A 26,041-nucleotide genomic window follows, 5' to 3' on the forward strand; every position below is an offset into this window, starting at 1 on the left:
GGGGAAGGAGAGAGGGGAGAGAGGGGAGAGAGAGAGAGAGAGAGAGAGAGAGAGAGAGAGAGATCTATGTGAGAGAGACACATCCATTGGTTGCCTCCCACACGTGCCCCAATCAGGGTGGGGGATCAAACCTGCAACTGAGGTACATGCCCTTGACCTGAATCAAACCCACAGCCCTCAGTCCTCAGACTGACACTCTAACCACTGAGAAACCGGCAAGTCAAGCAAAGAGATTTGTAGAAGATGATATTTAGGGAATGTGGACTAAGAGGTAGACAGGAAGCAGAACATGTCCAACTGGTAGCACAGGATAAGGATTTTAAGTTTATTCTTGGAAATTAGTGTAATCTGATTCACATTGGTAGAGACTAGTGAGAATAAAGTCTGGGAGACCAATGAGAAGATTTAAATCTGGGACAGAGATAATAGTGGTACAGCCTACATTGGTAGTGATGAAGGCAGTAGGAAGTCCCTGGGAGTAAGTCTATTTTCCATTTCCCTGTGTATCCAGTCTTCAGATCTCAAAGTAAATATCACTTCCTCAAATATCCTTTCTGATCGCTCTAGAATTGGGCCAGATCTCTTTTATGCCTCTCTTTAACACCTTGTTCTCTTTTGTGGCATTTATAAAAACAGCTGCCATAAAGCTCCTTTGTATTGCCTACGTCAAAGATAGTGCTTTGATTCATAAATATTTGTTGAATAAATTTCAAAATCACCCATTAGAAATCTTCCTTAGCCTCATGTTTCGCACCCATTAGGTTAGGGACATCTTTGTAAACCCCTAGTAGCTGGTATTAACACATTTGCATTTTTTGTTTGTTTGTCTAATAATATGTCTATAAACTCTTTAAGAGAAGCAAAAAGTATGTCTGTTTGGCTCACTGCACCCCTGAACATAATGGTGCTCAGTAAACATTTTGGAGCTCTTTTCAGGGAATGAGTGTCTGATTGTATTTAAAATCACCCTTATCTTTTCAATACCACTATGCTTTTAACTGTTGATATTTTTATTTTTTCTTTAGTGAAACTGATGAAAGTTGTAAGAGGCACCTTGGAAGAGTGCTTTCTATTTGGGAAGAAAGATCTGTTTATGAAAATGATGTATTAGAACAACTTAAGCAAGCTCTGTGTAAGTATATAATCTTTTATCATGAGCTCTTCATTAAAATGTATTTTTAAAATATCTTCTAATTGATTTCAGAGAAGGAAGGGAGAGAGAGAGAAAAACATTAATGATGAGAGAATCATTGAGTGGCTGCCTCCTGCACGTCCCACATTGGGGATTGAGTCCACAAACCCAGGCATGTGCTCTGGCCAGGAATCGAACTGTGACCTGCTGGCTCATAGGTTGACTCTCAACCACTGAGCCACTCCAGTTGGACAAAATGTACTCTTTCATTAAGCCTTTGTTGAGTAGCTCAGTTATTAGATCGTCATCCCAATATGCCAATGTTGTGGGTACAGTCCCCAGGTAGGGCCCATACAAGAATCAACCAGTGAATGCATAAATAATAACAATAACAAAAATGTATTCTTTCATTAAACCTTAAATTTTCTGTCAATTCAGATGGTGATAAGAAGTCTGGGAAACGAACTTATGAACAGATAACAGTGGATGAAAACGAAAACTGTTCCTCTCTGGGATCTCCAGGTGAACCACCACAGGTAGAAGTTTTTCTCTGTTAAGGGATTTACTTCATGTGGCCACCAAGCTTTATTAATTTCAGTGTTTCACTTTTATAAATTGATTTTTATTATAGTTCTGGGCCCAAGAAAGAAGCTACATGCATACCTTATATTTCTGATTAACATTTGTTAAGTTTAATATAATATGTTGTGCAGTGTATATTAGGGCAATCATATTTTGTATAGAAAGGATTTCTGATTGCTTATTATGATGAGGTCTGGTAAGATACATACTACTTAAACAATTTCCTTTTAAATAAATAAAATATTTTATAAGACTATTTGTTGTATCACTTAAGTACACTAAGCATTTCATTCCTAGAGATAACACTGCCCTTTTAAGTATTTTTGCTTTTAAATATGTAAAAACCAGTTTTAGAAGAACAAGTTCTGTGTGACTATACTAGGACTGTGTAGTTTCTTGATAAGATAAATTGGATTAGAATCATTAACTTAATATTCCATGTCCTTCCAGGTTGATATAGTATAGCATTCCTTAACCATTAGATGATTCCAGAAAGACATTTTTAACTATTATGTGGGTATTGAGTCTTAAAGCTTCCTCCTTCTATGTTTCAAACATATAGGAGGGACAGATAAAATTTAAAAGGAGAAAATGAAGACATAGCCATACTCTTAAAACAAGGTAAATATCATGGTGGGCTAGAAATGGTACAGAAACATAACTCTGTGAGCTAGGGCCTGATTTCTGCTGAGCTGTGATCTGGAAGCCGACATGGGTTGCCAGAAATTAATAACCTAGAGGGTATCAAGAAACACAGTGCTCCGTGGGAGTTGGAGGACTGGACCCAAACTCTGCATAGAACCAGAGGCTGGTAGAGCTCTTTCCTCCTGACAGGAGCTTGAAAGAAAGGTACAGTTGGTTCCTTCCTAGGAGTGTGGGTTTATATCAGTTAGTACTAGGGAGGCAGAAAAAATCCAACCAAGGTGCTCAACTAGGGCCTGAGCCAAGCTACCTATTGATGCAGTGACAGGAATGCTGAAGCCAGTGTGGTCACCAAAGGATGAGAGCTAGGAAAGTAATAAGAACATAACATTTGAAACAGACAAATACTAAGGTTTATATTTCCATTTGGTAATAAGACAGAGAATCACTTTAAGAGCTTTATTATGATATCATGAACAGTAGTTTATCTGAATTCTAGAGAGAGGGTGTGACCCTCCTACAGTCCCTGATGAAAGAGTAACCTCAGTTGTATTTCCTTACGAGTATCTTTGAGTAATCATCTGCTTCTCTAGTGCTTGTATAAATATTGTTGCTTTTAGTGTTTTGTTTTTTATTTTGTTGCTTTTCTTTTTATATTGCCCACTTTCAGATTACAGTTATACTACTTCATTCTCAGTGGTTTTAACAGAATGAAGCAGTATAACTAATCTGATAAAATGGTGACTACCAGCTTTGTAGTCACCATTTTATTTATCTCATTCTTTATAAGAATGACTAAAATTTTTCTTTGTATGATCCAGCTGAATTCACTTTATTCTCCTCTATTAGAAAGTCTTAGGCTAGTGTTGTTTCAGACAACTTTGCTTTTATTATCTGATCCTGGACTCAGCATTGGGAATTTAGAATTAACTCGTGGGAATGTGAAGATGTGATAGAATAAGTGGTAGTTAAAGCATGCATGTGTTGTCAAAACCATGTAGCCAGGCTTCTTGGAACTCCAGAAAATTTTAGAACTCTCTAAGGCTGATAAAAAATTACACACACACCAGGGGTGGGCAAAAGTAGGTTTACAGTTGTTCATATGGAAAATAATACACTAATTAATAAATAATAATACAAGAATAAACAGAACAAACTGTGTTTGGCATACTCACAGCTATAAACCTACTTTTGTTCACCCTGTATATATTAGTATATATACATATGAATTGGGGCACCATGAGAAATAAGCTTCCTAGTAATTGTCATTGCTCTTAAGCTCACTTTCATTGAAGGGGTATATCTTATAATGAAAAAATGTTTTAATATTGGGATTTGAAACTTAGTAATGAATTAAAAGTATACTTATTTCTTATTGGGTTCCATTCATTCTTATGCTGTTTAATCATTTGCTGTGTACTGGATGCCAGTGATAGCTTTTTTGTAAGGGAATAACTAAAGAAAAATCAGTAATCTGTCGGTGTCAACTTATATATACACAGAATTGGTAACTTCCTGTATTTTTCAAGTATGAGTATAATTAGTGTCCCAGGGTCTAGTTTTAGAGATTAAGAAAAGAAAGGAGGTAGGATGGGATGAAGACTAGTAAAAAGAAAATGTAGTCATTTTTCTTTGGAATCACTATAGAATTGTGAAATCACCAGCAAAGATTTCCCTTCCCTCCTAATTATAGGTGGTATATGAAACAATGCAACTAAAATTTCTAATAAAATAATTACTATACTGGTTAAGCATTATAAAAGTACTAGTCATCAGATATGTGGAACTTTGTAATATTTTAATGATCTTCTTAACAAACCATAGAATAATTGAAGGCACCATATTTAAGCATATTCAAAACTATGTTTTTCCTATGTTTTAATTGTATCATTTAGAAATGGAGTGTGGGAGACTCTTTGTTGTGATAGGTGATCTGTCGCCCCCTCCCGCAATATATATTTTCATATTGCAAAATTCTATTCAAGGATAATGATAATATAATGCCTATATTATACATAAAATTGTTTGCCAGGCTGAAGCCGGTTTGGCTCAGTGGATAGAGCGTCAGCCTGCGGACTGAAAGGTCCCAGGTTCGATTCCGGTCAAGGGAATGTACCTGGGTTGCGGGCACATCCCCAGTAGGAGATGTGCAGGAGGCAGCTGATGGATGTTTCTCTCTCATCGATGTTTCTAACTCTCTATCTCTCTCCCTTCCTCTCTGTAAAAAATCAATAAAATATATTTAAAAAAAAATTGTTTGCCAGGTTTAAGTTATAGTCTGCGTTCCCTTTTACCATTGTGTGCGTTTGGTATATAAATCAACCACATCAATTTAATAGTCAGATAATGATTTTTACACTCTGTCTCTACCACTGAAGTATGAGTTTCTCATCGCCAAGGGCCACATCTCAGTTATATGTTTCCAATTTATGTATTTCCAGTAACTAGTATAGCTTTTTTTCTTAATATACAAAAGAAATGGAGTGTCTTCTAGAGCAATTGATATTTGAAACTTCGAATTAGTAAGTAGCTCATAAGGATTAAGAAATGTGAAATAAAAATTTTTAAAAATATGAAATAAATGTCATATTTTGTATTTGTTTAAGCTTCCTTTGTTTTGGTTCTAAAGTTGTATAACTTTTTAGACTCTAGATCTCGTTAGAGCATTACAAGATCTAGAAAATGCTGCTACAGGTGATGCAGCAGTTCATCAGAGGATAGCTTCTTTGCCTGTTGAAGTCCAAGAAGTATCCCTACTAGATAAAATAACAGGTAAGATGTCCTAAATGTGATCTGAATTTTGGAGGGAGTTTGGGTAAGGGAATATTATATGACATTGTGTCTTTTGTTGTTGTTTTTTGGTTTTGCAGTAATTTTATTATTCTGTGCTTTTCTTAGATAAAGAATCTGGAGAAAGGCTTTCTAAAATGGTAGAGGATGCTTGTATGTTGCTGGCAGATTACAATGGCAGATTGGCGGCTGAAATAGATGATAGGAAACAACTTACTCGAATGTTAGCAGATTTTCTTCGTTGTCAAAAGGAAGCCCTTGCAGAGAAAGAGCATAAATTGGAAGTGCGTAACCTTTTCCTTCTTTAGTGTATATTTCATTAATTTCTTTTTGGTAGTAATTTATATCTTGATGTTCGTGCACATTTTTTTAAATAGACCTGTTTTAGATAGTGGCCCAGGTAAGTTACTACTTGCATTAATGGTTTCTTTCTACTTGGATCAAATCAACCTGCCTAAGTAAATTTAGAGATTTGAATTAAAAGAATTGGTTGCATTGAAGATGTATTCGTATGAGATTCCAGTTATAGTAATTTACCTTACGAGTTAAAATCCTTATTTTCAAGAATAAAAATATTGGGAAAATAGCAATTACTTACACAGTCTGGTGTCAAATACAGTAAATTATGTTTGGAAATATTTAATGCCTGTTCTGAATACATGAAACCTTTGGGTATACAAAAGGTTTAAATAAAAAGACTTTGGGGCATAGAATTTTTTGTGGATGTGCTAGTTCCCATTCTCTGTTCCCGAACAATTCGTCAGTTTTGCTCAGGAAGGTAATCTTTAAGTTATGCCTTTGTTTTATCCCTGATCCTGATGCATAACATATTCCCACCCCACTCCTAGCTCATACATACCCTTTAAATTGAGTGAGAATTGACACTGTTGATGAGAAATCTGAAGGTGCAACAGTTTAAAAAAAAAAAGAAAGAAGCTCTCATATTTCCTTTGATCAGAGTAGCAATGGTCAAGTGGTTGAGCCAGATTTGGTTTTATTTAAAAGATTCTTTTATTTGACTAGTGCTTGTTTAAGTTGCATACTGCTCTAGTAATTTCTTATTCTAATAGTACATAAGAGACTTTCTAATTTATCTGGGTCCCTCTATTTAGAGATTGCTCTCTGCATATTTGTAGTAAGTTATAATGTCGCTTCTATTAAGTTGCTTTTCTTCATTAGTGTTTAGTCGTCCTCCCCTCCTCTCAGGGTCAAGACCATATAATTTAAGCATTTCTATAGTGTTAAGTTCTTGTTTCAGCAAACTCTATTTGTGCCATAGATGGTTGCCATTTCTACCTGTGAGAGCATCTACTTGATGAAATAACCAGCAGTAGAGCTCTTACCGTATGTCTTAGCTCTTAATTTAGCATTACCCCTTTTCAGTTGGTTTCTCCTCTGCTCACATACAGGGTGGGCAAAGGTAGGTTTATAGTTGTAAGTATAAGAAACACAGTTTATTCTTTTCTTTTTTAATTGAATTATTGTGGTGACATGTAATAAGATTATATAGGTTTCAAGTGTGCAGTTCTATAACACATTATTGTATATTGTATTGTGTTCACCAACACCAAGTCAAGTCTCCTTCCATCACCATGTATCCCCTCTTTTCTTGTGTTATTTTCCATATGAACAACTATAAACCTACTTTTGCCCCACCTTGTATATCCTCTCAGAACATAGTTGTTGACACTGTGCTCTCTCTCTACCTTTAGAGAAGTTGTCCAGTTCTCCATAGAAAGTAAAAGAATTGGTTTAAAAGATACTTTTGATAGTTAACTTACTAGTTTTTGATCTTGCAATGGAACTTCAATCTTAAACATATTGTTACTTGTTTTATTGTTAGCAGAATTAAGGGTAAGTAATGTCATACATTTTTGTCTTTAGTCTTTTGGTATGGTTTCTTTAACTTCTGTTGAGCTTTTGTTGCAGGTATTGGACATGGCGTATCTTCTAACGGTGTCATCATCATTAGCATATTCTTCCTGCTAAAAATAAATATCAAACTCCAAAGCCTGTATTGTCTCATGTTTTTAAAAATTGAGAAGACTGAAACTTTGTTATTCTACTTTATATTGCTTTCTCACTTAAGTTGGTTATTTATCACTGGTTAGAAAAATAGAATTTATGTTTTAGATGTAAATGTAGAAAATGGAACAGATTCTACTCCCCTACCCCCACCCTATATTCTTAGTATGTGATGAGGCTGATGCTAATAACAATAACATTTACCATGTATATCAGGTGCTATTCTAAGCACTTCACATATGTCAACTCATTTAATCCTATATATCAGCAAGTATTATTTTCCCCATTTTACAGGTAAGAAAACTTAGGCACAAGGACATTAAATGACTTGCCCAGGTCACAAAGAGGTAGTGAATTATTTAGAACCAGGGAATCAGTTTCCAAAAAGACATATTTGTTTTTAATTTTTACTTAAAGAAATTAAAGATTAAAACAAAACCTAAGTCCCATCTCTGCAACTGTTCCTGCTTCCTCCTTCTTCAGAGGTAATCACTCTCTTAAAATAAAGTCTTCTAGGAGCTTTTTTTGGGTGTTTTTTTCATCATGACAATTTTCTATTATAAAGAAATGACCTAAATGATTTTAAACATTTTTTACATGTAAAGAAATATTTAGGTTTCTAATAAACTAGGAGGTTATTCCTCAGAACTTTTTGTGAATTGTCATTTCCTTTGTCATAAGATAGAAAAATATTGAGGTATTTGGACATTTTTTGTGCCAAGTAGGTGGCATCACTTTAAAGTTGAGACTAAGAGGTCAAGATTTATAATTACCAAATCAGCTGTGATATCAAATAGTTTTAATTTCTCATCCATTTTTGAACATCAGCTGTGATTAACCAGGCATTGATGTGTCATTAAATGCTCTTTTTTATTTTAATGAAACGTAAATGTAAAAGTTCAGGAATTGGCTATATCATATTTCTTAAGGAGGCCATTATTAATGCAGTAGAGGCCTGATGCACGAAATTCATCCAAAAGTAGGCCTTCCTTCCCCCAGCTGCCAGCACTGCCTTCCCTCTGATACCCGGGACCCGGGCTTTCCTCTGGCACTGCACCTGGGACCTGGGCTTCCCTTGTAGCCCAAGCTTCGTCCAGAAGGACATCCGGTCTAATTAGCATATTACGCTTTTATTATCGGTTTGTTATGAATAAAAACATGAAGTTATTAATTTTGCAAATGATGAATTATTTTTTCAACTTATGGCTAACTTTAGCCAATTAAGTAGATAACTTAAAATAGACTTGATACATACAATATTTATATTTATAAAATATTTCATAGATTGCTATGGGAATCATTTCACCATTTAGAAGTTGAATTTATTGCATGAACTGTTAGTCACTTAGCTTGTTATTTTAGGAGGCATTTATTGGATAAGGACCTCATAATGATATTTTGACTTTTATATTTCTGGAGAGGAGGCAATATGGAGATCAGAAATTCTTCCATATTAAATGAGAGAAATTTTTTTGCTCAATTTTAAGTATATTTTCATGATATACAGACAATCCTTGGGTTATGTTGGACGTAGTTTCATGGATATGTCACCATCTCCTATCTATACTAATAATAGAGGAATATGCAAATTGTCTAGGATGCCATCACAGTAGCAGTAATGACTGAACAGCAGGCTGCCTGGGGTAACAAGGCCGGCAGCAGGGTTAGTGAGGGATGGCCAAACGACTGAACAGCAGGCTGTGTGGGGCAACCAGGCCAGCACAGGGGGCAGTTGGGGGCAACCAGGCTGGTGGGGGGGCAGTTAGGGGTGATCAGGCAGGCAGGCAGGTGAGCAGTTAGGAGCCAGCATTCCCGGATTATGAGAGGGATGTCTGACTGCCGGTTTAGGCCCGATCCTAAACTGGCAGTCGGGCATCCCCCAAGGGGTCCCAGATTGGAGAGGGTACAGGCTGGGGTGAGGGGGCCCTCCCGGGCCTAAACCGGCAGTTGGACATCCTTGAGGGGTCCTGGATTGGAAAGGGTGCAGGCTGGGCTGAGGGACTCTCCCCTCCTCCCCCCGTGCATGAATTTCATGCACCGGGCTTCTATTAAAAAAAGTTCCATTATTTCGATGTATGTACATCGAAATAATGGAACTTTATGTTTTTTATTATTTATTTAGCACAAGTAAAGGTCAGGAATTGTTACCTTTCTTTTAAGTTTTTTTCGCTTCATTACTGCTGTGTATGTGCTCCATGTGAGTGATGTAGGTGCTTATGTAGTTGGGTTCTGACTTACGTATGTTGTGCCGTAGGAATGGATCTCCAATGTAACCCAAGGACCTACTGTAGTTGAAACTGGTTTTATAAAATTCCTATGTACCTCATAGTACATTGTTAAGGAAACCTTTGGAGTGGCAGTCACCAACCGATGGTCCGAGGACCACTGGTCGTCCGTGAGGTCTGAAAGGTTGGCGACCACAGATTAGTTTAAATTGCTAAGCTTCTGCAGAAAATTGGAAATCACAATTTGATGTCTCCTACAAGGAAAAATCAGTCATAGTTCCGAGTTCTGGAAGTAAGGATAGGAAAGCTGTCAGGACAGTGTTTATCTTTTGCAGTTTTGCCTCAGTATATTCAGATTCAAGTCATTTAAAAAATGAGGCATAGTATTTATTGTATGATGTTGTTTGTTTAGTTTCTGATGATGTTGAATTATATCCATTGAGTTGCTTTTATTAGTCTGTGCATTATATGTAGTACATAGAGAACATCTGGGTGCTGCTGGCAGTTTGTATAGTTTAAGAACATTTGCAGGATTTGTTTCTCCTAAGTAGAATAGAATAGCTAGGTCAAAGGGCGTGTATATCTTTAGGTGTTGGTAGTGTACTCAACCCCTCCAAAAGTTATGCTTTTTTAAGTTCCTTGCAGTATGAGTGCATCTTTCCCAATACAACCATGCCCTCTCTGAATTTCAGTGATCTTTTAAATTTTTGTATATTTGATATCTTAAAAATTACTCTTTGTTCTTTGTTTCCTCATCATTTATTGATTAATGATTAGTTAATGACTCAGCCTGTCTTACTATGTGGTGAAATGCCATTTCTGTTATACTTACTTCCTAAATATACATGGAAATATAGTCCCTCTTCTATTGGTACATTTGTCTTACCTTTAATTATACAGTAGATTTTTGTTTGTATTACTTTTTGGCATTTGTGTTATAATTTTAATCAGGATGTGTATACATTTTTCTTTCCATTTATGTTGTATGTATATTTGCCTACATGCTAAATATTTTAAAAGACATTATTTACTGAATAGACATTTTTTATGAAATCATTTTTCAGTTACATTTGACAGCTAAGTAGACTTAACTTACTTGGCCTTTTCCCAGTTTTTGGAAATACTGTTTACTTTTGTTGTCTGCCCCTCTATCTTTATTTGCTATTTTTTTATATCACTTCATATTTTTTTTAACAATTTCTTAGTGATTTCTTCCTCAGAACTTCAACTGTCCTTTCGTTCTTTTATTTTTTTTTCCATGGATGCCATGTTCTTTGGAAGAATATTTAGACCAAGTTAATGGCCTTTTAGGCTCTTCCACGTGAATAAGAGTTCGTTTTTTGAATAGTAAGAATTATATGTCATGGAGGGAGCATCAGGATTTTAGAGATGCTTAGATGGGGCATGGCCAAAAAAAGGTGGGGAACCACTGTGCTAGACAGTATTCTCCAGGGTTTTCAAGAGTGCTTGCTTTTATAAAACTTTTTGTTTTCCAAAACATTCAATTTTCATTTTTTTAAATGCTTAAGATAAATTTGTTTTACGTGAGACATTTGATGATTAGAAATTTCTGATGTCAGACTCTTTTAATATAGGAAATAAGAATATTTACTATATATAGCACATATATGCAAATTTTAAATGCAAATTTAAAAATCTATTGCTGAAGGTGTTCTCTGAATGTAGCTTTTTTTTTTTTTTAATCCTCACCTGAGGATATTTTTCCACTAATTTTTTAGAGAGAGAGGAAGGACAGAGAGACACGTCAGTTGGCTGGTTCCCATATGACCAGGGCCCGGGATGGAGCCTGCATCTGAGGCATGTGACCTTGACCGGAATTGAGCCCTTGATCCTTCAGTCTGTGGGCTGACTATCCACTGAGCCAAACCAGCTAGGGCTGCATGTAGCATGCATGCATATAATTTGATTTCAGAGAGGAAAGGAGAGGGGGAGAGAGAGAAACATCAATGATGAGAGTATCATTGATCAGCTGCCTTCTGCATGCCCCACACTGGGGATTGAGCCTGCAACCTGGCCATATGCCCTGACGGGGAATCAAACTGTGACTTCCTGATTCATAGGTCGATGCTCAACCAATGAGCCTTGCCAGCTGGGCTCTCCCCAAACTCTTTATCAACATAAAACAATACATGATTATTGTAGAAAACTTGGGAAATACCTGAAAAAGCAAAACAAAAGAAACACAAGTTTACATTAACCACTGAAAGCAATCATTAATATTTTGGTGTATTTTGTTCCACTCTTGTTTTTAGTTTTAAATGGTTATATATATTTCATCCTTTTTTTTTTTTGAGGCTTTATTAACATTGTAGCTAGCCAGAATTTATTGTATCTTGTTTCCTTAATTTCAAACAGGAGTACAACTTTAAAAAAAGATAATAAGGTCTATTTCTCCACATTGGGATAAATAAGTTATACTTATTGGACCTATTGACAGAATTAAGTCTATGTGACAAATTAGTGGGGAAATGTTTACTTTCAAGAATATTGGACGATTATTTGTTTAATAAAAGTCTTTATTGCATCTAAGTCCAATTCCTTCAGTATGCCATTATAATTTATTGAGGGAGTGGTAATATTGGTAACTATACCATGTAATTAATTTATCTGCTTATAACTTTTAAACAGAGTTAGATTTCAGAGGAAGGGAGAGGGTAAGGGAGATAGAAACATCAATGAGAGCCCTAACCGGTTAGGCTCAATGGATAGAGCGTCAGCCTGCAGACTCAGGGGTCCCAGGTTCGATTCCGGTCAGGGGCATGTACCTTGGTTGCAGGCACATCCCCAGTAGGGGGTGTGCAGGAGGCAGCTGATCGACGTTTCTCTCTCATCGATATTTCTAACTCTCTATCCCTCTCCCTTCATCTCTGTAAAAAATCAATAAAATATATTTAAAAAAAAGAAACATCAATGAGAGAATCATTGATTGGCTGCCTCCTCCACACCCTCTACCAGGGATCAAGCCTGCAACCCAGGCATGTGCTAGAATCAAACAGCCTTTTGGCTCACAGGTTGATGCTCAACCACTAAGCAACACCAGCTGAGCTCAGCTCAACACTTTGAAGTATAATAAGATTTGTGTCAGAACTATAAATTGTCTTTTTTATATCTATGCACATCAGATTTGCTCAAGCAAAATGTGAACCTCTTATGTCCTTAGGTCAATCCATTGTAAGGAGAGCCCTGTGTCATATAGACTAACATGATCTACCTCAGAATTCTGTCAGACTTAACTTCCTAAAGCAAGATTGTTTGTAAAGCATTTCTCAGATCTGGTTATGTTTAGATTAGATTTTGGAGAAAGTCACTGCTTAACAGCAAAGCCTATTTTATTCTTTGAATCTTTCCAAGAGCCAGTCATACTAATATAAAGTAAATTCTTGGGAGTTTTTAAGGGTTATTAAACTTAATACATTTTAAAATTGAGATAATCCTATATAATAAAAGGGTAATATGCAAAATGACCCTAACAGTGGAACGACTGGTCGCTATGATTTGCACTGACCACCAGGTGGCAGACGCTCAATGGAGGAGCTGCCCCCTGGTGGTCAGTGCACTTCCACAGGGGGAGCACCTCTCTGCCAGAAGTCGGCTGGCTCATGGCTGGCCAGTGCAGCGGCAGTGGCAGGAGCCTCTCCAGCCTCTGCACAGCACTAGGGATGTCCGACTAACGGCTTAGGCCTGCTCCCCTAAGCCATTATTCAGACATCCCCCAAGGGATCCCGGGCTGCCAGAGGGATGTCTGACTGCCAGCTTAGGCCTGATTTCCCCCTCCCCCCCCCCGGGGGCCCCAGACTGTGAGAGGGCACAGGCCAGGCTGAGGGCTCTCACTCCCCCCTACCAAGTGCATGAATTTTTGTGTACCAGGCCTCTAGTTTACGTATAAAAGAATGCACAGATATTAAGTAGGCAGCTTCAGCAAACTTGATAATCAATTTTGATAATTTATTAAATGCTGGACACATACTACAGTAATGTGTTTCATATTCTAATTGTTAATATTTTTAAACAAATAAATTTTTACTGATTTCAGAGAGGAAGAGAGAGGGAAAAATAGAAACATCAGTGATGAGAGAGAATAATTGATTGGCTGCCTCCTGCATGCCCCGCACTGGGGATCAAGCCCACAACCCAGGTATGTTCTCCAACTGGGGATCCAGCCGTGATCTCCTGGTTCATAGGTCAACCACTGAGCCACGCCGGCCAGGTGCTAATGAAATTTTAGTTACCTCTTGACTTAGGGACATGTGTAACTAAACGTAGTTTGATTTGAAATGTGTGTGTATGTGTGCATGAAACATGAGAAAGATTATTGAATATGAGAACGGGCATTCTTAACCTTTGAGTTGCCAACAGCTTTGAAAAATGCACATATGCACAATTTGGTTACAACCTCAGTTGAATTAGGACTGCCTCTGATACCCATGGCTCACAGTTTAATGACCTGTTGGTACCTAACCATTGCACAAAGGATGGGATTGATGTGGGTCTTGTATTACTCTCATTGTCTTCTTTCTCTGCTTAAAAACTTCGGCTTATTGCATTTAGATTCCCCTAAGCCAAGTGCATCAGTGTGGTCAGAACTAGACTTGGCATCACTTCATGGGAGGAAGCATTGGTCGGGTAGCTACTAGCATAGTGACATAGCTGGTATAATGTTAAGCTATGCTAGATGTTCATGGAATGCTGGTTCAACCACAGCTGGATTTCTGTTCAGTTCTGGATTTTACATTAATAAAAGGAATTAACTTACCATAGTGGATCCAGAGGCAAGGACCAAGATGGCAAAAGAAATGGAAATAATACCTCGGGAGAATCAGAGCTCAGACTTCCGGATAGGCATGAGTTATGTTAGGGCAAAAAGAACCGTGGATGTATTATATGTGACAAAGATCATTCTGCCATTTAGAACTGCCTAATGCGAAAGGACTATTTAATAAAGTAGTTTCAGCCTCTGCCGTCTACATCTACAGCATATTCTAGACAGTCCAACAGATTAACACAGTCCTCACAGATTAACATAAAACTCACCATCAAGGCTGATTTACCTCAGTTCCTCTTACCAAATAACCTCAGCTTTTAAAAAAATTACAGCACGCGCCTAAAGGCAAGCAACAGTCTGCAGAGATTTTTTTTTTTTAAGTGAGAAACAGACTCATGTATGACACAAATTTTGGGATTACCAGACCAGTAATCTAAAATAACTGATTATTAATATGTTAACTCTTTGAAAAGTAGATACTGTACAAAAACAGCACATTTAGGTTGAGAGATGGAAATGGTTAAGGAAAATCTAGAAACTAAAACAAAAAACACTGACAGATGAAGAGTGCCTTTGATGGTCACTTCAATATACTGGACACTGGTGAGGAAAAACTCTGAGCTTGATGGTAGAGCAATAGAAACTTCCCAATCTGAAATGCAAAAACGAACAACCAAAAAGCCCAGAATATTCAAGAATTGTGGGACAATTTGGAAAGGTGTAACACACATGTACTTGGACTAGCAGGAGAACAAATGAAGCAGAAGAAACATTTGAAGTAATGCCAGGTATTTCCAAAATTAATGACAGATATCAAACCACTCATCAGGAAACAGAACATATGCCAGGCAGAACACTCTTGGGCATATTATATTCAACTGCAGTAAACCAAAGAGGGAAAACCTTGAAAGAAGCCAGAAGGAAGAGACATCTTACTTATAGCATAAGAATTACAGTGGACTCAGCAGAACCATGCAAGCAAGAAGAGAGAGGGGTGAAGTTTTGAAAGAAAACAAACCTAGAGTTCTATAATCAAGTGAAGGATAAAATGAGTTTGCTGCTATTGGAGGTGGTCAAGAAGAGGTTCAAAGAAAATATTGGGTCTAATGTTTGCCTTTATATATAAATGGTCAGTTCTGGGAGATGGTAGTATGTATTTCAGTGATTTTGAGGAATATTACAAACCAGATTCCACTCTTGGAGCTTTCCTCTGTACATGAGCATATTGAGGATTGGAGCACGAATGTAGCAAAGACGCTTATTTTTGCTCCCAGAACCTCTAATATATGGCCTATTAAAACCTTGTGGAATATGTTCAATGAGACACCCAATTTGGGAAACACCAGATTAGCTGACCTTTATGACCCTGAGGTCATGTGATTCTTTAATTACTGGATAATGTATGCTAAGGCAATGAGGCTAGCAGTCACACAGAAAATGAAAGTAATGTAAATATAGCATGAGTAAGTCTAGTTCTTCATTTAAATATCAGCAAAAATAGGAACATGAATGTGATTGTTCCCAGATCCCATCTAGGATATCACATCACATTTATCATGTCTCCTTAGACTCTTCTTGGCTGTGGCACTTCATTAGGCTTTCCCTGTGCTTGATGTCCTTGATAGTTTTGGAGAATCTTACTTAAGGGTTTTGCAATATGTCCCTCAATTGAGATTTGTCTGATGTTTTTCTCATGGACTAGAGTTAGGTGTTTTGGGAAGAAGACCACAGAGAGAAATTCCATTTTCATCACATTTTATCAAGAGTACATTCTGTCAACATGACTTACCAGTGTTGATGTGCCGTTGATTGGCTGGGGTAGTGTTTGTCAACTTCTCCACTCTAAAGTTAGTCCTTTTTCCCATTTTCATACCTGGGAATAAGTTGCCATGTGCAGCTCACACGTAAGGTGTGGGAATCCATTAAACTTTTCAAATATGTAATGCTTTAAGTGAACCCTTTTCAAATATCAAATTGCAATCAATTTTTTAATTCTCATAAGAATTTGGAGAGCAGATATTCTGAGTTGGTTAAGGATAATAGCTGAGTTCTTACAGTCACAGCACCCAAACCATCTTTTGGGAAGGGTAGTGTTTCCTAAGGAAAAAAGTTCAAAATTTTCCAAACACTGGTAGATGCTCAGTCCTTTTTTCTAATTCACGTTTTTCTCATTTCTTCCTGACACTGGGGACATTTCTGCATTCTGCTGTTAGCCTAATTCTCTTCCACTAGGTGCACATTGGAATCATGGGATGTGGTGTGAAACAATAATTCAGAAAACCACGTTCAATGTAAATGCACTTTTCCTGACAAAATCATGGTTGATGGCGGATATACAGAAGATAAGAGTAGGTAAGGGTGAGGCAAAATGGTTGGAAATGATTGAAAAACACTGCCATGTACACACTCATTATAACCCTAATTGGCTCACACATGCCAAGGTTTTATTTTTTTTAATTATACTTTTATTTCTTTTTCAAAAACATCTTTTTACAGAGGAAGGGGGAGAGAGGAAAATACCAATGGTGAGAGAGTCATTGATTGGCTGCCTCCTGCACACTGCACACTGGTGATTGAGTCAGTAACCTGTGCATGTGCCCTGACTAGGAATTGAATCATGACCTGGTTTATAGGTCGAAGCTCAACCACTGAGGCACACTGGCTGGGCCATATCAAGGTTTTAAATCGACTATTTGCTCATCATAAAGCCAAAATCTTTATTTCTATCCCAGAATGCTAGAACCGCATTTCCAAATGCTGCCAAAAGTCCCACGGATAACTCACTTTCCATGCTGGAATCTGAACTGTTTCCAAAGGTGTTTCTGCCTGTCTTTGCTCTCTGACATATAGCACCTGCATCCAACCACTCATGGAGCCTGAACCCTTATCATTCTTCACATTGTAACCACAACCAAGTCCTGCTGAGCTCTCTCACTATACAGTTTGTCTTTTGAATGAAGTAATGTACACACAGTATAGTTTGTGAAGCTCTGTTACTCTTGGCTTGGTTCAGGCCCTAAATCTGTTCTTTCGTAGACAATGAAGTAAACTGGCTGGGTTTCTTCCTCAGATATAGTCTCTCCTATATCAACACTAATTCTCACAACTTAAATATGACCGTGTTTGGTAAGGAAATTGACATGGCACCATGCACTATAGTAATAGGAAATTGCCATGCACATATTATGCCCTTTATTCTCTCTGCCCTTTTATCGTGCTGTTCCATTGACCTGAGTGTTCTTACCTCTCCTCACCTCTGAACCCCTTCCCTAAACTCAGTGGAGGGAAATCTTCCACTTTGTGTGTCATAGAAATCAGTTTTTGCCTCTGATGGAACACATCATACTTTATTAACTTGTTTTCTTGCCCATTAAACTGCTCTTCTATGTGAGGATTATGATTCATCTTTGTGTCTCCAGCATAGTGATGGGCACATACTCTGATAGATGTTCAAATGTTTGCTGACTGAAGTGTGGTCATTTGAGACCTTAGGGTTCAGATCAAATGACAATGCTACGTTTGAAAATTTTAAATAATATGCAGTAATGCCTAAAATCTCAGTAGGAGACTCAAACTGACACCCAAAATGTTGGTTGTAAAGAGTTATAAACAGTATGCTTATTTCTTATAGAATTGCTTTTGACCTTCTTGCCCATCACATTTGTTATTTACTATAATACTTGCATTAACAGATATCAAATTGGTCTTCCCAGGAAGTCAGTTCAGAATTGGATGGAAAGTATTTCTATTGTTTGAGCTTGGTATCTACTGCATCTGGAAAGACCAGCTCACTTTTTCCTTTGTCCATGTGAGTTTTATTAAAAGTGAATTTCTTAGTAAAGTAGCAGAACTTGGAATCCATTTTCCCATTAAAAACAGTACTATCAGCCGAAACCGGTTTGGCTCAGTGGATGGAGGGTCGGCCTGCAGACTGAAAGGTCCCAGGTTTGATTCCGGTCAGGGGCATGTACCTGGGTTGCGGGCACATCCCCAGTGGGAGATGTGCAGGAGGCAGCTGATTGATGTTTCTCTCTCATTGATGTTTCTAACTTTCTATCTCTCTCCCTTCCTCTCTGTGAAAAATCAATAAAATATATTTAAAAAAATAAAAACAGTACTATCAGTGGTACTTATGTTCTCAGACTAACAAAGCCTCCCCCACTTTAACAGTTTTATTGAGTTATAATTCACATACAATGTAACTTACCCATTTAAAGTAGAGTTTTTTAGTACATTCACAGGATCATTACAATCTATAATTTTAGAACATTTTTGTCTACCCTAAAGGAATCTATTTACCTATTTCTACACAAGCCTACTTCAAGCCCTAAACAATGACAGCTCTCATTTCTGTGTCTAAATTTTTCTATTCTGGACATTTGATATACATGGAACCACACAGTATATATGGCCTATTTGGCTTCTTTCATTTAGCACTAGAGACCTGGTGCACGGATTCATGTACCTCTGGGGTCTCTTGGCTTGGCCTGCGGGGATCAGGCTGAAACCGGCTCTCCAACATCCCTCAAGGGTCCCAGATTGTGAGAGGGCGGTTCTCGGGAATTGGGCTCCCTCCTCTCTGGTTCTGAGTGCGTCACCCAAGAACCGCAGCTGCCAAGTCACTGCAGCTCTGCAGCTCCTGCGTTGAGCGACTGCCCTCTGGTGGTCAGTGCACATCATAGCTACTGGTCAGAGCGTCTGCCCCTGGTGATCATTGTGTGTCATAGCTACCGGTTGGACAGTTGCTTATGCTTTTATATAATGTTTTCAAGGGCCTTCCATGTTGTAGCATTTATCAGTATTCCATTAATATTTGTTGCTGAATAATAATATACTGTAGGAGATATACCATATTTTCTATTAATTGATGGATAGTTGGATTTTCCCCTACTTTTTGGCACTTAATCAGTTATATTGCAATGAACATGCACATATGAATTTTTGTGCGGACATACAATTTCATTTTTCTTATTTTTTAAAAGTAGAATTGCTAGGTTATGTAATAACTCTGGATGACTTTGAGGAACTAACTGTTCCCCATCTTGGTTGGACCTTTTTACATCTCCACCAGCGATGCATTTAAAAATTTTTAGGACAGTGCCCTGGATTGTACAATCAAGTAGTTATCAGGTTTCATCTACTTTCATCTTCAGGCTAACATGAGACAGTTTACCACTGCTACTGAAAATCTCCTGTCTTTAAGATGACTTTTGTTTCTATTTGGGAAAGCATGATTGCACAGGTTTATGAAGGATGATCTCACAGAGAGGGTTAAATTAGGTTATTTTAATGCCTAGCACATAATAGATGTTTAGTAGATTGCAGCTTTTGTTATGTTTACCAGTTTTTTGCGTACAATGTATACCAGTTGGCTGAGGGCTTTTAATTGCCATCTTTTTTTGTTATTGTTAATCCTCACCAGAGGATTTTTTTTTCCCATTGAGTTTTAGAAAGGAAAGGAGGGAAGGGGGAGAGAGACAGAACGTCGATGTGAAAGAGACACATCGATTCGTTGCCTCCCGCACTCACCCTGCCCAGGGCTGGGCATTGAACCTGCAACCTGGGTACATGCCCTTAACCAGGAAGCAAACCATGACCCTTTAGTGCTCAGGCTGACGCTCTAACCACTGTACACACTGGTCAGGGTGCCACATGTCATTTGAATGAAAGGATTAAGAGAAATCAATCATTGAAGAAGATCTTATCTGGATTCTAGAGATTAGGATGGGCAGTAGTGAGCACTAAAGCCATATATGACACTTCTCAAAACATTCGGCCTCAAGAGGCAGAGAGTAGTTGCTTTTAGCACATTCAAATAGCACCTAAGTATTTTGTGCTGACCCCAGAGTGTTTTAGGTCTTATGTCTTATTTATTAAAAAATTACTCAGCTAAGAACAACGAGACAGATGGAGACGTGTGTATACCCTCATACTCGCATGTCCTAAGGAATAGGCACGTGCTGAGTATGGAGATGTGTGATGAGACCCAGCTGAGACGTATGCAGCTCTGATGAGAACTGCCCTTGGGCCCATCTTTTGCATGTCACTGTGCTGCTCTCCTGGAATCTACCTGGTGTTTGTGTGCATCGCTGGTGAAGGGGGAAAGGGAAGAGGAAAACCGTGTCTTGAGATTATGGCTCCCTATTAAGCTCTCTCTTATTTATTCTTCGTTGCTCTTCATGATAGATTAGAAATGCAGGGACATGTAAGACATGGCAAGGATTTACTCCTCTCCCATGTGCCCAAAGCTATCCTTGACTTATCCAGCCTTCAACCTTGCCTGCTTTGTCTGCCAGTGTGCCCAGCTCCCAGTGTGTCAGAACCCCCCTTTCCCTCATTCTGTTAGAGCAGTTGGGTTATGGTAATTCTGACCAACCCCTTTCCCCAGTTGTAGTTATTTGAAAGAGAAGGGTCAATCGTACAAAAATCGTACTACTTTATTAAATTTTAGGCAGAGAAACTGCAGGGAAGTGGCTCACAATTCTGTGTATCAGCATCATTTTTAGGAGCTTTTACAAAGTTCACAAGTCGTGGACCCACTTCCAGAGATTCTCACTTAATTGACATGGAGAGGGGCTGGAGTTCTCTTGAAAAATCTGAGTTCCCTAGGTGATTCTGATGTGCAATCGGGGCACATACTCAATCCCTAGTAAGGGCGCATTCCAAAAGCAGCCGATTGATGTTTCTCACATAGATGTCATGTTCCCCCCCTTCCCTCTCCCGCCCCCCGCCCCGCTCGCTCCCTTCCTCTCACTTCTTTTTCCCTTCCTCTCTCTAAAATCAATAAAATAAATTATTAAAAGATTGTGGTTTTTTGCTGGTGTGGCCGGCGGCCAGCGGCCGGCGGGGGGGTGGGGTGGGGGGGGATAAAAGATTGTGGTTTTTTATAAGAATAACAGAGTTTACCTGGTTGTCTATTTCCAAAGTCTCTTTAGATCCTAAATCTCACATTGTAATAATCGTTTTTTTATTCAGCATTAACTGAGTGTATAGCACTTCTTGAACTGCCAGAATTCTAATGAAAACTATTTGATGTTACAGGAATACAAGCGCAAGTTAGCCAGAGTTTCCCTGGTGCGCAAAGAACTCAGGTCCCGGATCCAGAGCCTGCCGGACTTATCTCGATTGCCCAATGTCACTGGCAGCCACATGCACCTGCCCTTTGCGGGGGACATCTACAGTGAAGATTGACCAGTCTCTTTCCAGGGCCCAGGACTGTGTGGGAGATGGAGACAGGTTAGGTGGATAGTCCTGTAGCGTTATTTTTGTATATTGTTGAGAGAGTGACACTAACAAACAAAAAAATGACAAGTAATTTATAAAATTGTTTAAAATGTTGGTTTGTTTACTATTTTATTGGTAAGTTAACATGAGTTAGTTTAAACAAAGTGATCTCTGTGTATTAATAAGCTCACAAATAGTGGTTATTTTCAAAAGCTCTTTTGTAAATTTTTTTGATCCAGGGCCTTGTGAGAAATTCCATGTTTCTATTTCTTTATGTATTTTCAAATGCTTTTCTTTGTTTTCTTCAGTATCTAATCACTATATAGTATGTAATTCCTGAAGGGTAAGAGTTAATCAGGACTTGGTTGAGACTTAATTATGGTATAATTAGGACTTGATTGTAGAAGGGACTAAATGTTTCAACTTAATCTTCACCCTTCTTCCCGACCAAAATATCTTTTGTGTGCCTCTCAATGCCTTTGATTCCTTATTCCTTAGATGTCAGTAATTTAACACTAACCATGGATGTAATGTTTAGGGTCAAATCAGAGCACCATAGGGGTTCCATTCCAGCTGCCAGTGAAGAACATGAGGTGTGTTAAGTAGGGGCCCCTTGATTAAACTGTTTAGAAATAGTTGATCAAAGTAATAGGAAATGCTTGGGAAATGTTGTAATGTTGACGTTTTGCTAAGAGGACAGCTTTCATTTCGCCAGATCAATCTTCTTTTAACATATCGATCCCTTTAACATAAAGCCATCTGAGAGACTAAAAGAAACAAAATAGTGATACTTTTATTATTCCTATAGCCTTTAACTTTAAAAGCAATGGTATTTTTAGCTCTAATATCTCAAGGACACAATATTCATTAATGTTCAATAAAGTAGCCTGGAACATTTTTAATGTTTCCTTAAGGTTTTGAATGACTGTATATTTGGAAATTAAGCAGTGCTGCACTACAGGGTAGATCTGGTAAATACTATATTTGTATATTTAGAATTACCAAAACAAATGTACTTTTACCTTTCAACTTAACCCTGTGTGTTAGAGCAGTTGCATGCTCTCCTGCTTTCTCCTTAAATCACATTGTTAAGCTGTGGATTTGTACTCAATAATGACTTAGGATAAACATTTTTTCATTCATTACTTTACATATTAGACATTTTCCTTTTTGTTGTAAGCAGATTCAAATTAGATAGTCAATAAAACATCTTTAAATCCGCAAGCCAATTCTGTCTCACTAGTCTGAATGGCTTCACTCTTTCTTCCTCAGTGTGAGAGAGTATAAAAAGAATTTATATGTGAAGAAGGCAAATCTTTATTTTTAATAGCCAGTAGTTCTGGAAACAGTGCTTCTAACAATTTAACCTTTCTTCAGAGCAGACACATGTAAGTGGTTCCCATTCATCCGGCTTCTAGTCCAAAGCTTTTTAGTTACCTTTTGGGAGTTGGGGCACATGTTCTCACAGAAACAATTATGGTTAGGTTCCGTGTGAACACCACCACAGAAAACTCACTGGGAACCTAACCCACTTAATCATGGATATAATTCATGTTGACATAATTAATGTAGTTGACAAATGATGTGCAGTAGTCAGACTCATACATTGAGGTGTCTGTCTTGTGTCCCCCGTCCCTCTGTAGGATATGTAAGAAAAAGATTCAGCTTGGTAGATGAGTGGAACAAATGCACAATTATAAAAACCTAGTTATACTGTTTTAAAAGCGTATCATGTAAGTTAGGTTTTTTTGTTAAAGTGAAAGCAAAAACTTGTATTTTAATTTATTTTCAAACTCTTAACCTTATTTATGATATGCTAAAGTGGTGATTTATTCATTCAAAATATATTTTTTTCCCCTTAAAACTAATTTATAAAGTGTGTATGCCTGGGAAGCTTTGAAATCTATTAGAAATTTGTTGGAATATTTTCACCATTTAAGACAGACTTCTGACTTAGATACTGATTTTAATGCCAGTGTCTGCTCTAAATATTTATTATAAAAATGCATTATTTTTTTAAAGAGCTTGATGCAATTTGTGATAAGTGATAGTACTCAACCTGAATCTGAACCTCAACCCCACCCTATGACCAATCCTTCTCAAATCTTTGGTTGTTGGTTAATTCACTGACTGTGAACACAAATGATATGGTGTGGTTTAGAAGTTACATTTTCAGCCTTATGACAGTTAAAACATGGTAAGCCTTAGTAGTAAGTAGTCTTCTTTTCTAAAAGGTAGACTACTTCTCAAGAAATGGGCTTAGATGTGGGTATTGTAATACCAAATTCTAAATCATGAGCATTTTCTCCACTGTGCATGTGAGGCAAACCATGTATCTTTGAGTGCAGTTTGGCCTGGCCCCTCAAAAGAAAAGTGTAACGCCCCACTTGCATAGGGGTGCTGTAGTGTGAATGGATACCATCACTCTTTTCTCTACAAACAGTGACAGCTGTCTGGAGTGGCAGTCTGAGCAGATTCCCTGGCGTTCCCTCTGCTCCTTCCATCACTACAGTAAGTAAAGAACCACGTGGGCAGCCGGGAGTCAGATCCGCTGTGCTCAGTAGCCAGCCTCCCTCTAGGAAAAGGGTCCAGATGCAGCTGTTCTGGCACCTTCTCTCACAGGCACTCTGAACCATCAGGCTTTTCTATGGGAACTCCTTCAGAATCAACAAAAGCTGGGATGACCCAGCCATCTTGATTTGCAAAATTAAAAGAACAAAAACTAGGCTGTCAGTTGTCACTGTAGATGAGCAACACTCAGAGTGATTGAACTGGTTCTGAGAAATCTTTAGAATGAAGAAACTCAAGTACAAATTAGTTGGGAAAGTTAGAATGTCATTTCTGAAATTTCCATTCTAAAAATTGACATTATATGAAATAACATAAGCTACTAAACTGCTTTGTATTCTATTAAGAAATAGCTCCTAAAGGTAAAATACTGTTTCATAGTTGTTGCGCTATATGAAGCTTTTTTTAAAAGTGTAAACCCAGTTCTCTGTGTTGAAAGGGAGCATTGAATTACCTACTGAATTTATACAGAGGATTTTTTTCCACCTGTAATTCCAGCCATCCACACGAGTGTTCTTTTTTTATTGGTTTTGTTTTTTTTTTATATAAGCGAATGCAAAGTTTATTGGGAGGGGACCCAAGTGGGTTGCCGCACATATGAGTGTTCTGACGTGGCAATAGCACATGGGAAGATGAAGTTTCCCTGTTTCTTTACCCCTATTTGTTTGGCTTTATCTGATGACAATATAAAATGTTCTTAATAAAGTTTTATGTTCTTTTTGAAATGTGTAGCTTATTTTTGTGAATCTGATTGATCGGATATAGGGTGGCGGGGGAGAGATTAATGGACTGGGAGGGAAGCAAAGTATTGGAAGTATTCAGCGACGGAGGTGGAGAAACTGCTGAAGGAGATTCCTTTTGCTTGGCCAGTGGTTCCCAAACTTGAGAGAACATCAGAATCACCCGGGGGCTTATTAATCACCTGGGTTAAGGTCTGATTGTTTGCATTCCTAACTATTTGGTGCTGATACCGCTGGGACTATATTTTGACAACCATGCTCTACTAGACCAACTTTTGAGGTCCATTACTTGCTTGACAATTTAAAATTCCAGGCAATTCCAGGAGATATGATAAAGTATGGGTTTTACAGTTCATTATATAGCAAGTTCCTTATGGGCAGAGGACAAGACCAAATCTTCTGTTGTGACCTCCTGCTCAGTAGTGCTTAAGTGCTTTTGAATAAACAGACTCACTAGTAGCTTGAACTCCTTCTTTGGAGCACAGGCCCTCTCACCACACCTTGCATTTAGAGCACAATGGGGGAATACTTAAAATCTGGGAATCTCTGGCAGTGTTGGCCAAATTTCTTTGATAAGACTCACTTGGGCCCTAACTGGTTTGGCTCAGTGGATAGAGCGTCAGCCTGTGGACTGAAAGGTCCCAGATTCGATTCCGGTCAAGGGCATGTACCTTGGTTGCAGGCACATCCCCAGCAGGAGTGTGCAGGAGGCAGCTGATCACTGTTTCTAACTCTCTATCCCTCTCCCTTCCTCTCTGTAAAAAATCAATAAAATATATTAAAAAAAAAAAAGACTCGGGACGTTTGCATATGACCACATACCAACTGAATCAGAACTTTCTGTGATTCTTATTTAGAAATTCTGGGAGATGTCGTCCTCTTGGCCAGTGCTTCAGTTCTCCATTCCTGGATGGGAGAATTACTTAGCTCTATATACTGTATTTGTAATTCCAAGATACTAAAGCAAAAACCCAAAGCATGGATGCTAAGCATTCTGAACTTAGGAAAAGATCTTTACGTGAGCTTTGTGTGATCTTTTCCTAAGTTCAGAATAAATAATGAAACAACTAATCTGAAATGACCATGATCTAATGATCTCTCTGGAGAGTTTACATTTTTAAAAGTTAAGGATTCAAAGACATACTTTAAATATAAATTACTAGAGGCCTGGTGCACAAAAATTTGTGCACTCAGGGGGGTTCCTCAGCCCGGCCTGTACCCTCTTCCAGTCTGGAACCCCTCAGGGGATGTCCACCTGCTGGCTTAGCCCCACTCCCCGGGGATCAGGCCTAAGCTGGCAGTCAGACATCCCTCTGGCAGCCCAGGAGCC

General features: G+C 38.2%; 1 protein-coding gene and 1 long non-coding RNA gene across 4 annotated transcripts in view; one reads left to right on the forward strand and one right to left on the reverse strand.

Annotated features, from left to right (window-relative positions):
• The window catches only part of RPRD1A (regulation of nuclear pre-mRNA domain containing 1A), a 38,889-nt gene extending 14,193 nt beyond the window's left edge, over positions 1–24,696 (forward strand). Inside the window, exons 3-7 of one of the 3 annotated variants that reach the window (XM_006766116.2) lie at positions 1,026–1,132; positions 1,571–1,668; positions 5,002–5,128; positions 5,255–5,430; positions 21,221–24,696. In XM_006766116.2, the coding sequence (XP_006766179.1) occupies positions 1,026–1,132; positions 1,571–1,668; positions 5,002–5,128; positions 5,255–5,430; positions 21,221–21,370 (658 nt within the window). In that variant the 3' untranslated portion in view covers positions 21,371–24,696. Of the gene's footprint in view, positions 1–1,025; positions 1,133–1,570; positions 1,669–5,001; positions 5,129–5,254; positions 5,435–7,075; positions 7,753–21,220 lie in introns of those variants that run through there. The other 2 variants (XM_015565552.1, XM_015565551.1) reach the window with 2 other exon arrangements.
• On the reverse strand, positions 24,507–25,770 carry LOC107183475. Its single transcript, XR_001514264.1, has 2 exons — positions 25,514–25,770; positions 24,507–25,301 (listed from the first exon to the last, which is right to left on the reverse strand). It is a non-coding gene; the product is annotated as an uncharacterized LOC107183475 (long non-coding RNA).
• Positions 25,771–26,041: the final 271 nt, after the last annotated feature.

The sequence above is a fragment of the Myotis davidii genome, unplaced genomic scaffold (genome assembly GCF_000327345.1).
Source record: "Myotis davidii unplaced genomic scaffold, ASM32734v1 scaffold259, whole genome shotgun sequence".
Lineage (NCBI taxonomy): Eukaryota > Metazoa > Chordata > Mammalia > Chiroptera > Vespertilionidae > Myotis > Myotis davidii.